This window comes from Xiphophorus maculatus, chromosome 3, assembly GCF_002775205.1.
Source record: "Xiphophorus maculatus strain JP 163 A chromosome 3, X_maculatus-5.0-male, whole genome shotgun sequence".
Taxonomy (NCBI): domain Eukaryota; kingdom Metazoa; phylum Chordata; class Actinopteri; order Cyprinodontiformes; family Poeciliidae; genus Xiphophorus; species Xiphophorus maculatus.
In genome coordinates, this window is record NC_036445.1 from 26,575,139 (window position 1) to 26,588,157 (window position 13,019).

Consider the following 13,019-nt stretch of genomic DNA (forward strand, 5'->3'; position numbering starts at 1 on the left):
GTGTTAAAGAGACCCACACAACCAACCCGGGTCCCCTTCAGTTATAGATGTATGATAATGGTACATTAGGGGGAAGCTACTGGCATCACCCAACATAATCTATTGATTGATAAGCAAGAGTTGGGGTCAAACCCATTGATGCAGTGAAAGGAACTCTTAACGCATCAGCAAACCAAGACGTTTTGTCCAGTTTCATGGTGATGATTTTGTGGAAACAGGTTGGGGGACCCTAACCGTGACCTGTTGCCGATGTCCACAAACCAGTCAATGAAGACATGAAGGGCCAAGTTTGGTGTGGAAGAACCAATGACCTTTGGGATGGATTTAAGCGGAGGCTGCAAGCTAGTCCTTGCCATCCAACATTAGTGTTTGGCCTCACTTATGCACTTCAGGAAAAACAAAAGGTCTAAATTCCCATAAACACATCCCTGGAGCTAGAGGAAGACCTTCACAGTGTAAACTATTACAGTAAGGAGCAGGTTTTATTAAACCGTAGGGATTAAGAATGGGAATGTCACTTAAAGATGTGTGTGTAAAGACAGACAAAAGAATACTTTTGTAATATAGTGCAAAAGTATTCATTATATTGCAATATAGTATTTAAGCCACATATTTGACAATATCAAATATGCGGCTTGGGCTCCAACCATTCGTCACGCAGTGAAAACTTCCCTAATGAAAAGTGTTATTAGTAGGGCTACACATTATTAGGTAAATGTGCAAAATGCAGTACTTGAATAATATCGACTTAATATTGTTATGATAATAAACTTAACAGCCAGCTGTTCTGGCTATTAAAACCAATTTTCAGTCCCTAGCTATGCTTTTTAGTTTCCTGATCAAACATAAAATTGGATGATTCCAGGCATCTTAGCCCATTTCTCAGGAAATGTTCACATCTGATATAGAAATTTGTTTGTCTGAGTGGTTTTTTTCCCCCTTTGGAAATTGTAATTGTCACTTTTTTTTAGTCTTGACAGGTGCAGGCAGTTCAGTGAAAGGGCAGAAAACTTTCACCATCCCAAACCCTGTGAGTCAGTGTGACAGTGGACTTGGTAGCACTGACCACAGTTGGCTTGCGGTCGAGTTACTGACAACACATGCACGGGGATTCCCCTCCATAATGGAGCGTGCTGTTATTCAGGGGTAGCCTGTCAGGGTTGACATCATCCAAACTGAGGTTTCTATTGAGTTGAAAAATAGAAACAAAGAAAAGGCATATTGAAAAAAAATAAATAAAAAATACAGAAGCCAAACCAAATTTTTTTCCTCAAAACAACAGGGCCAGGTTGATTGGTATGTAGTTAAGGTTTCAGCACAGTGGAAGAGAGAGCTTTGAAGTGCGGGCCGACTAAGTCTTCTGGGGTTTGCTGTGTGGAGATGATGGCAGGAACATGGGAAAGACATGGGATTTGTGGTTCAGAGGGGAGCTGTCGAGGCAGGCACAGACTGTGATTCACAAGGCACTCTACTCAATGTGCAATAGGCGATTCTTTTTTCTTCCTTTTTTTTAACATACAAGTCCTTTCATCACCGAGAATCAATGGTGTTGGAGAAATTAGATCCTGTTAAGTGACAATTTGCGTATGAAGCATTAAAAGCACTCACTTTTTCCTCCCCATAAATGATTCCCCCTGTGTCATCAGGCCTGGATCTGTTTTTTTCTCTTCATTCTGCCACAATGACTAGTGGAGTGGTGGATGGTAAGAGTGGTTGCACATTCATCTCAATTACCATTTTTTTTATTGCTGTTTCAAGTTTTGATAGTAGAACACTTCTTCCCCTGTTCTCTCCTTCACGACTTCCTCCCTTTTTCTGTTTTTTCTCGCAGTCTGCAAGTCACATCGCTGCCAGTCCCAAAGTCAGCGCCAAGGTGAAGAAGGACAATATCAAATATGCGGCTTGGGCTGCTGCTCAGATAAATCGAGCCTACAAGGTGAGAGGATCGACACATACTCGAACAATGCATTCGTCGTATTCCGCTGCTTTATTGGCTACAGAAAGCCGTGCTTTCCACATGACTCTTCAGTCCCCCACACACCAATTGAAAAAACAAAACAGTTTCATCTGTTGTATTTTAACTTTCACTGGATATTTGCGCACACCAATAAAGGGGTAGTCATTCTGAAAACCCCTTTATTTGCATAAAATTGGAAAGAAATTCACTGCCAGAGGACCCCAAAAAGGCACAGTCTGCTTCCCTGGCTTTCATTTGCAATGCTGTTATACATTGCAGCATGGCAATGTATAACAGCAATGTTGCTGTTATACATTGCCAGGGTGTGGCTTTCACCCCGTCTGGGCCCATTTACTCTTTTTGTATTAAGTTAAGGTTGTAGCGTCTTCAAAGAAACATGTTATCTTCAGGAACGAGCGTCTTATATAGCCATAATCTGATCTCGGCGAATAATTACATTGAACTGTGAAGAATTTCAGACTTGTACTGCAAGACATGAAGTTATCGTTGACTGAAAAAGTCAAAAACAAGTGTAGCAATACAGATTATAGTTGCCATAATGTCAGTGTGATGTTCTTTGTATTTTACAATCTATTGTAATATTTCAGGGTGTCCAGGCATTCTTCAACAGACTTAAATGCCAACAGACCCCAGAAGATTTCACAATTTTTGCTGTGCTTGATTGTAATGCAACCGTCCCCTGAATTTATAGTCATTTAGGTCTTAAATTTCAGTCAAGGTGGCATTAATAAGGTCTTAAATATGACATGCTGAAACCCACAGATGCTTACAAGATGCTCACATTGAACAAAATTCTGAAGGTCACAGTTTAATGGAAGTACAGATGAGAAAGAGGAAAGAAGAATCTGTGCACATATTGCTCCTGATATCGTCATCCCAATATTTCCCAATACTATCACTGTCACAAGATTATCTACAATGGTGCACCTCTTCAAGTGGTTCACTTTTAGGTGACTCACTGTGATTCTGAAGAAATTCAGTGTATTTATTTCATTGTACTTTAAAGCTACTTTATACGGAAATACGTTGATTTTAGTAACTTGTAATGAAGCAGTGTGTTGGGTCAACTGATGATAAAAACCGAAAAATGAAAGAAATGTCTGAAAAAGCCTTTTGATTTTACTTCTTTGCTTTAAAAAATGTTTTGAGCTCATAAGTTTGTCTTAATGTTTTTAAAGCATTCTTTAGTCTGTCCATTTTATCTCGTTTTCTGCGACCAAAAGCAAAGGTCTTTGTAAAGCAAACCTAAGTTAGAGGAGCCCATCTGAAAGTGTTCAGAGGAGTTGGTCAGTAGCATAACCAGTAGTCCAGCACATGTTTCCCTGCTTAAATATTTTCTTTACTGTCTTGTGTGTTTGGGAGAAGCTTCGCCCACAGAGACGGAGCACATCTGGGTTCAGTGATGTCGGCTGCTTGGAACCAAACAGCCTGGCATGTTTCTAATGTTTGTTTATTATTAAGAAAGATGACTCTAAACTAGCGCATTCATTTTGTGCACAAACATTTAGATAAAAACAGCAACGAATATGTTAGATTGGTGTGTTTAAAAGGACTTTTAAAGGGTTTTAGTGGCTGAGCGACTTTCTCTTTTGAATTAATATGAAAGTTGACTTTAGAGTAACAACAATTAGATGCCTTATTCACTAAACTACCATCACATTCCTCCTTTTTAGTGATTTGCAAAAGTGTCCATCATTCATATCTGTAAATACAATCCAGTAGCTACGGTTGATTGTTAGTCAAAGGTATATATGCATGTAAATTCTCAGCATAAATAACCCTCAAAGGTTTACCAGAGCATTAGTAAACAAGCAGCATCACAGAGACAAAAGATTGCACATTTAGTGTTAATGTGTTAATTTTATATACAAGACTGCCCAGGTATGCAATAGTCTGTATTAGTTTCTTGCATATAATCCCAATAAAATACTCTGAAGTTTTTGGTTCTCTATTCGCATCTCTATCATCAATGTCGGAGCAGGACACCCCCTAGTTACAATGTGACAATATATAAAAACGTTTCACTTTCCTCGAATTTCTTTTCCAACGACCTGAAAAGTTGTAAACGTCAGCGTAGTTGTGTGTATCCGTGTTATTATGCCTTGCAGCAAACCTCCATGTCCCCCCCCCCCTTTTTTTGTTTTAACCCCCTCCCACCCACTTTAAACGGGCTAAATAATAAGGTGTGAGGTTCTGCCCTTCATTCCGTCTGTCCTTCCTCCAGTTTAATAACTTCTGAGCCTTTCTAAGGTAGCGGAGACGCCAGGCCTCCGTCAGACAGCTGCAGGCTGCTGCGCTCTTTGTGCTGGCTGATTGATGGCCCCTTTAAAGTGTTGTTCGTGTCAGTCGTCCGGTTTTATTACACTCCGGTACCTGGTGATTGTCATACCTCAGCGTTGGGGTCGGGCAGGTGGGCGCGAGACGTTGACGAGAGTTCACGGCCGACCGAGGTACTGACATCTGAAAGACCTGGAGATGTCGGGTTTGTTTCGGGGGAGTGGGGGTCCTCGGCTGCACTACATGGGTTGGCCTCGTGCCCCGACTCTCCAAACAAATTCTCTGATTAGCTCCACTGTCACGAACTACAGGCTCCCACTGCCTCATGGCTCTATTATCAGATGCTCTAAATAGATGTGAAGCTGTCTGGTCTGCTCCTTCTGTTGGAGAGGAGGGCAGAAGTTAATGTGGTGGTCTCACCTCAGGCTGAGGAGATAATTGACTACGAGGCCTGGGCTAATGGTGCATTAGGCAGCAAAGCAATTAAATGTGCTGATCATTGCAGCTACACCATCTCAACACACACACACACATATAAATATATATATATACAAGCACACAATAAATCTAGAAGAATGAGTCACTGTTGGAAATTACGTAGCCAATTTTATACCTTCGCCAACTGCCCTGTCTAAGTTTGGCAAAAAGGGAAGGAAAAAGTTCTAGCATGGAAATAGCAGTATGGGCTAGGTTTAGGTTACAGTTACTTCCTGTTTGTGGACTCTTGAGCAATGCCAAAGGTAGAATGAATAAACGTGTCAATTCAATAAAAGCCGTGCTTTTTATTGAACAAAAAAAGAAAAAAAAAGAGTAAGCAGGGTTTTTCTACACTGCTTCAATAGGACAACATGTAGAAGTTGCTTGTAGTTTGGTTAACTGCATGTCTTGGAAGTTGAGGGGCGGTTTTTTATCATCTTGCATTGATTAGACATGGGCCAGTGTGAGATTCTCACCATATAAAAACTAACCTTGTAAGTGAGGGAAAAGTGAAGACAGCTCACTTACGTTATGCAGCAACGAATGAAGGACAACTTTACCGTCCATAGAGCTGGAGAAAACTCCCATCACTCCAGAACTTTCTCTGTCATCCCATTAAAGGACTTAAATCTACAGGAGCAGTATGACTGAAAATGTAATATTTAGTGATGCACCCGCGTGAACATTTCTGCCGATATCATTATTCAATATTAACATTGGCTTTACAGCCAATATCCAAAACCTACTGATATTGCATAAACCTACTCTTTTGACACGTGAAAAAATTACAATACCTCCGACATTGCTTCTCTGCTTCAGTTGGAAGTAAACATTGTGTATTATTTTCAGCCCAGTTTGCTTATGGGACCGATCAAAAAATAGCATATCTTAGTCCTTATTTACTATTAATGCTATTAATATATCATACACCTCTAATCATAAAATAAATCCACACTGATTATGTAATTACTAAATAAACACAGTATACACACAAGTGTTTTACCTAATGTAATATACATGAATACAAATATTGTTTTCAATATCGGCCCAGTTTTACTTATCAGGCCGATAATGATATGTTAAAAAAAGACTAAAATCATCCGATACCGATTTCATTGCCGATATATTGTGTGTCCCTTCTTAAAATCAGGGAAATTATGGACAACCCTGAGCATCCTTTTCATAAGGCTGTTTTTACAACTGCAGAGTTTCTTCAGTCAGAGACTTCTTCTGACTTGCTGTAATACTGACTGCTAGAGGAGATCCCTCCTGCTCACAGAAGTCAGCATCTACAAACAACTCTTTGAAGAAAGTTGTCTGATATGTTGTTACAGCAACATCTAACTTCCCTTTTGGATTAATAAAGCATTTTTAAGTTAGATGGGTATGGATGCCCTGGGTGTGGTCTATTTAGCTGCCCATCTGTTGCTCTTGAGTATCTGCAGTTTAGAACAAAACCTTACAATGGAGCCAAAGACCCGTGTATTATCACCAATCTCGAAGTACGTCTGCACTTCAGATCACTTCAAACTTTGAAAACTTTTAGAACCTGTTTTTATGTTTTGACATGGATTCTGATGTCTTATCTGCCATTTGCTTTGAATTTGGACTCCAGACAGAGTTGCTTACTGCAACCAGGGGACTCTCTGGAGGAAAGCTGTTCAACTGAACGTATTGTCGACGTCACTGATTTTGTTCATCGTCGCAGCAGCCTGTAGGCCCGACCTTACCTCAACACGTTGCCCTGAATGATTGCGTAAGAGGTTTGATTGGACGAATTTGTTCCATTTCTGGCTCCTCGCCTACAGTTAAGGAAGTCATGTTTCCTTGACGTATTTTGGAAGTGGCTGCCTTGCCCGCTGCAGAACTAAATTAGGTAGAAAGATTGTGTGTCTGGGTGTGTACGCTTGAGTTGTCTCGTACACGGTTGTGGTTATGATTCGCAGCACTTCCTGTGAAACAGTCTGGACATGGCATAGACATCAGCGTCGGGGGGTGTGTGTTATGTGCTCCTGCTCCAGAGGCCATGGAAGTGGACTCATACTAGACTCCTGTCTCCAAGCACTCTTGGATCAAAAATCCAATGCACAACATTTGAACAAAAACTCTTTAATTAGAGGTGATTTCTTACTTTGCATGACCTATTTGCCAACTCTAAAGACTCTAGAGCTGATTATTTCAGCTTCTAGGTCTGAAACTGGAATTAGGATGTTTTCATTGGATGAGCCATCTGTGAAGCCTTATTAAAGTGTCTGGTTTAAGGCTGTGACTAATGACTGTTTTAGTGATCTATTCAGTTATTCTGAAGATTAATCGATTAATCGGATTTTAAAAATTTGCGCATTTTGAAGATTTTTTATTTCCCTACTTCAGCCTTTTTACACAATATTAGAAATATCCTAAAAGATGCAAATAAGAATATAATGAAATTATTTTTTGAATATTGAAATAAAAAAGGATTGCCTAAAATGCAATATAATAGCAATTCTGTAGTGTACACTTGTTCACTTGCAGCACAGAACGCATCTGTAGCTAAAGAAATACTGCCTTACTAATCTGTTTATATTTTCATTAATAACTGGACAGCAAAAAGTTCTTAATAGTTTTTTTCCCTTTCATTCTTTTTTACAAAATTAGAAGCAGGTGAAGCTGTACTAAAACTAAAACAGATTTACAAACAAAGGTTTTTCTTTAAATGCAAAGAATATATATTTTTGTACACCTTTGGCATAATTACTACTATGAGGATGTTGTTCTTTCAGCAAATGTCCTTTTTTAGAGTTTGTATACTCCAGTTGACAATTAATCGATTACTAAATTGGTTGATGATTAATCACGGTTTGTTCAATTAATTATTTGAGTCCTAAACTGGTTGCATTTTAAGCCTCATACATAATGAGTAGACTTAATTATTGCTCTGAGTGGTGTGTTCTTTCAGCAAAGGCACTTTTTCCATGTCTATATACTCCAGTTAACAATTAATCAATTACTAAATTAGTCGACGATTAATTCAGTAATGGATTAATCACTGTTTACTCGATTAATCATTTCAGTCCTGGTCTGGTTTTATATTACTTAAACCTAATAGGTAATGTTTGTTTTTTTTCCCTCTCTCTCTCCTTCCTTCGCAGCTGGCTGGTCGAGGCAATAAGGAGAACAAATGCTCCATAAAAGCAGTGGAGGAGATGCTGGAGTCCATGCAGATCACCATGTCATAGGTCTCCTGATTTCATGTTTCCTTTTTGTTCTGTTAAGTCGGAGCAACATGGCAGCTCAAACGTCCTTGCAATTTGACCATTCATTCATCGACAAGTGTTTTTTTTTTTTGGTGCTACCACCTTTAGATTTTTTTTTTTCTGTCATTATTTGATTTTTAACAGAAAATGGAAGACACTGTCAATAACTCTAACTTAAGTAAACCGTGCTGTAGATAGTTACCCAGCTTGGATCATGCAGCCCCCTGATTCATCCCAGTTTCTAGCAGGTATGAACTGTTTTCACTTAGTACTACATCAACATTAATATCCATACAGTGTGACCAGAACACATTAGCTGTACAATACATGCTATTTAAGATCCCGTATGCTCATTCTCACAATTATCTGTAAAATAAACTAATAAACTTTTTTTTTTCCAAAGTCGAACAAACTACAGATCTGAATCTGATTTTTTGTAAATTTCTGAATTGAAACTGATGTCCAGATGCAAAAAAACAACAAAAAAACTGGGCTGTTTACCTGCAGACCAATATAAAAACCCAACAATGTTAGTATTTTGTGCACTAATGTTCAAAGTATAGTAAAAAACAGGAAAAATAAAGAAATTTAATCAGAAAAATAATGGAATTCTGAAATGGAAAATATGGAGGAACTCCAAGACCAGAACTTCTGTCTCTTGCAGAAGGTTAACTACAGGTTTGTTTGGCCTGAGATGGCAGCTGACTCAACTGCAGGAAGCTGAAAAAATGTTGTCATTCGTCAATGCAGACCTCCAAAAATATGCTGACAATGATTAATGGAGGAAAACGTTTATTGATGAATCTGGGAAGAATCCTGACAGACGGAGGAAGGGCTGCATCGTAAAGCCTTCTGAGGCGGGCCTGCTTCCCTTATCCGGTTCAGGCTTTACGAATTGAGCCTGAACCAGATAATAATCTGGAGTTGTTCACCCATGCAGGATCAACTTTTACTTCCATACCTTCTTTATTTTTTTTAAGAAACCATGGCAGTTGTCTATAATTTTCCTTTTGGGTTGAGGAAAAAGAACTGTCGAGTTCATATTCGTCTGATGGCTCTTAAGCTGACACAAGTCTCCGGCTCAACGCCGCTAGTGAGGAAATTCTTTCTCTTTTTTTTTAATGTCTCTGAGTTGGCTCACGAGTGTCTGCATTTGATTTGCCTCAGCAATTTACCAGAACCAATGAAAACCAGGCGATGTTTTAACTTCGACCGACCAAAGTTAGTTTTACAGAGGAGAGAGGTTCAGCCATGAACGGACTGCCTTTTGAAGAGTTGCAGAGTGAAAGCTGTTTGATTTAATGCAGAGTTGAGGTTTTATTTATTTATTCTTTTGGTTGTGCTGTTTGACTCCCGTGTAAATTTTATATTTATATTGAGCTCATGAATATACATGAAGTTACATAGGAGGAAAAAGAGTTGTCAGTTTGACTCTTGATCAGCATGAGAAATCGCTCTTCACTGCCCGTCAGACTGAACCAATAGTGCCATCTGTAGTTTGGTTTGGGAACTGTGACTTTTGGAGTTGGGAGGAGAATTTGGAAGTGTGGTAAAATCCTCATACATGGATTCATAACATGCTTTTTTTTTTTTTTTTTTTTTTTTTTTTAGCAGATTTGTGCCTGTGACGATGAAGTCACACACTTTTGTAGACGAGAAAAATGAATCTTTGCGTCCGTCCTGAGAACTTCCACTGTCTTCTCAACTTTCTAACGTTGGGCCCATATATTGACAGAGACGACGGGCCAAATTAAAGGAGACCGCAAAGAGAGAGAGCTGACTAATCCAGTATCTTATCTTATTATGTTTAGAGGATTCACTATTGGTACTGCGTGTAATCCGGGATTCCCAGGAAGATTACCTCCAGGAGGGGGTGGGGTGCTTCTTGTTCTTCGCTGCTGTGTACTGGGCAGTTTAGAACAGGATTAGCCCTGGGATGACGGGCTTACGCTGAAGCACGGCTTTGACTGGTCAGCCGTGTCATCAAATGGAAACCCGACGACAAAAAGTTACTTTCCAAGTTATTTTTATCCATAAATATATGGATCCATATAAAGATATGGATAAAAATACAGTTACTTCAAAATAAATTTGAGGGAAATGACTTGTTCAGTTAAATATGTGGCAAAAAAAAAAACCCTGAATTCAACAGATGTAAAATATCCTCTTCTTATTTGGTTCTGTTGTTCACGATCCAAGAGCTTTAAGTGAATTGCTCTTTCCCCAAATGTTAATTTTGCCCAGGGGAAACATTTTCAGCTCCTACAGGATCAATGTTGATGATTTAGGAAATTAGCTTCCTCTTTTCTTTTGAGTTCGTCATAGTTTGTTTTTCCACATCAGCGCACTTTGACTTGCTGGGTGAAGCTTCTGTCTGTATATGTGTGGTGCTATGATCTACATGAACATGGGGGTGGGGGGAAGATTCTGTATTTGATAGTTGTCTTGCGCACGGTAACACACACACATGCAAAAAAATTTAATTACTAAAAGAGTTTACTGTTTTGAGGGCTGTATCCGTGGAAAGTTTAGTGTAAGGAAAAAGCGTGCTAGGAAAAGGCACAGGCTTTTTTTTTATCCATATATTTGTAAAAAATGTCACTATGTCCTGATAGTAGAGTACAAGACAGAAAATCTCGGGGGGGGGGAGATGAAGCTCTTCTGCTTCTTCCCAGTTATCCTTCTATCATTTGCAAAAATACACCGCTCCCGGTCAGAAACAACCAATCAGAGCCAGGAATAGTCTCTTCTCAGTGTCATTCATGTTCGTGTACGTGCTGCTCATACCCTTCCCCGGCACCACGCGCACAATCATCCAAGCTCAAGATTGACTGACGGTTCAATGTAGAAACGATGTTTTTGATGCCATGTTTCACGTCAACGTTAGCTGCTTAGCTAATGGCGTGAGACAACGTAGCGTTACGTTTGAAAACTGCCACTTTCTCGTGTTCAGACCGTGTCAACATTTTCTTGGAACTTCCAACTGCAGCCTCAAAGTCCAGTGAGAAGTTTCCACATTTAATGTTGGTTTTAGGAGCCTCTAAATCTACACCAAAAGGGCTACAACAGAGTATTGGCGTATTATGAAATAAACATGTTGCACTTTATTTGATTTCTTCTTTCCTGAACTGCACGGGTCACATTTAAAATGATTTTCTTTTATTTTAACATCAACAAAGAAAAACCCAGGAATGTGTATGGGTTTTCTAGATGTACTGTTTGTGCAATCAGCTGTCCAGACAAATCAAAGTCTTGCGTCTTAACTGCTGCATACGGAAAAATAGCGATGGCAATTAACACATATATTATCACACAGGATATTAAGCTAATCTGTGATAATAAAGACTCTAATCATGACTTAACATATGACGATATGCTTCATCCACACAGCAGTGACTCCTCGAGACGCATCACATTCCCTCTGCTTTCAGAAGTTGCGTGTCATCGAACTAAAATATTAGAGGACACGTAAACACGCCCTATGAAGCACTTGCTAATCGAGGATCAAGTACGGCATCCAACTAGCTAATGGAAAGAACAGACTGAGTCATCGAAGGTGCCTGTCTAATCTCGCGGAGAGATACAGAGACAACGTTCCCCACTGATGTAAGCATGCCAGATAATCTCAATGATTAAATGTGGATTACCTGCTTCTACATTGTCTTCAGCAGCAGAACATCTAATTGTGGTTTTGGTGCACTAACAAAGCGTACAAATAAAGGACACGCCCCAAAGGTCATCACCTAAAAAATGAGAAGCTAAAACAAATCCCAGGGTCAATCGTAAAATGTTCTTTTGCGTAGTCAGTATTCTGATATAACTGTAAGTTTATGTGAACCAAAGTGAGTACATGGTAGGTTCCCTACCTGCTCTGCAGAGGATATAGTGAGAAGCAAGGCAACCTGCTAACTCGGTTGGCTCGAAACATGGCTACAGAAAGCTTCAATGGGGAATTTGTAGAGCAACTCCCAGATCCCCTTTAAGAAAAGCACACATATATCGAGTGAAAGATGCCTACCAACACCAAGCTAACGGGAAAGCTCTCTTTGTATTCCTAAGACATAGACAAAAATGTTCGGGGAAACATAAGTTACGTTCGCTGCTTCATCCTCCACGTCGGTACACAAGAGAAAGTAAATTGGGTGATAATACCTGAAAATACAACTATCATCTCTAAGTGCTAGTTCTCAAAACAGACGTAGTGGATTCACAGGCACGTTAACACAATCAGGTGTAATATTACCGCCACTAACAGGGAAACTGAGTTACTTATATCTCTTTATTGTTGCACCTGTTGGTGTGAGAGCAAAAGTGACATTCTAACAAATGTTGTTAGAATAGGACTGAATAAAGCAGTTGTAAGCAAATTTACTATATTACTTAGCCATTAGTCTGGGCAACTGAAAGCACAACGCTGCGTTTTCCTGCTAGCGGAAACGCTCCCCTTCGTCTCTTATGGCTTAGGATTTGTTCAGAGGATAACGCTACAATCTATCTTTAAAGTACTTTAAAATACTCTGCTTTCTAAGGTAGAATTAATCAATGCTACATTGGGGCAGGCAGGATAACTGGACGCAACAACCTTTTGTTGCTGGCTACCTCTGGCGTGCAACAGCAACTTTTTAGGTTCAAAATAATCCATTCTGAACACCGACAAATGGGCAGCCTCACTTCCCCAAGCTGAGGGAGTAAATAAAAAAAAGGTAAGAGCACATTTATTCATCACTGTCTCTTTTATGAGGAGAGCCCCGGAGAGCGCTAAAGATGGATGAGGCACGCAGTGCTAAATCCTGGCCTGTCCAGTCGCATAAGCAAGCCCGGTGATGAGATACTGTTTTGGCAATGGGCAGAGATGGCCTGATCCACTCCCCTCTTTCTGGGAACGGGATACGGGAAAAAGCAGAAAGTTGGACCAGCGAGAATCCAGTCATATAACACCTGGAAGCCGCAAGAACGTAATTGCAGCAGTCGCCACGTTTTGGCCACCCCGACCTCGCCTAACGAGTTCAAATTAATCTGCAACTGTGTTTGATATGTGTGTGATAACAGTT

The 13,019-nt window shown here is 39.8% G+C and overlaps 1 protein-coding gene across 1 annotated transcript in view; it reads left to right on the forward strand.

Moving 5' to 3' along the window:
• Window positions 1–8,375, forward strand: part of emc2 (ER membrane protein complex subunit 2) — a 29,732-nt gene extending 21,357 nt beyond the window's left edge. Inside the window, exons 10-11 of the mRNA XM_023331489.1 lie at window positions 1,832–1,936; window positions 7,864–8,375. Coding sequence (XP_023187257.1) covers window positions 1,832–1,936; window positions 7,864–7,950 — 192 coding nt within the window. The 3' untranslated portion in view covers window positions 7,951–8,375. The remainder of the gene's footprint in view (window positions 1–1,831; window positions 1,937–7,863) is intronic.
• Window positions 8,376–13,019: the final 4,644 nt, after the last annotated feature.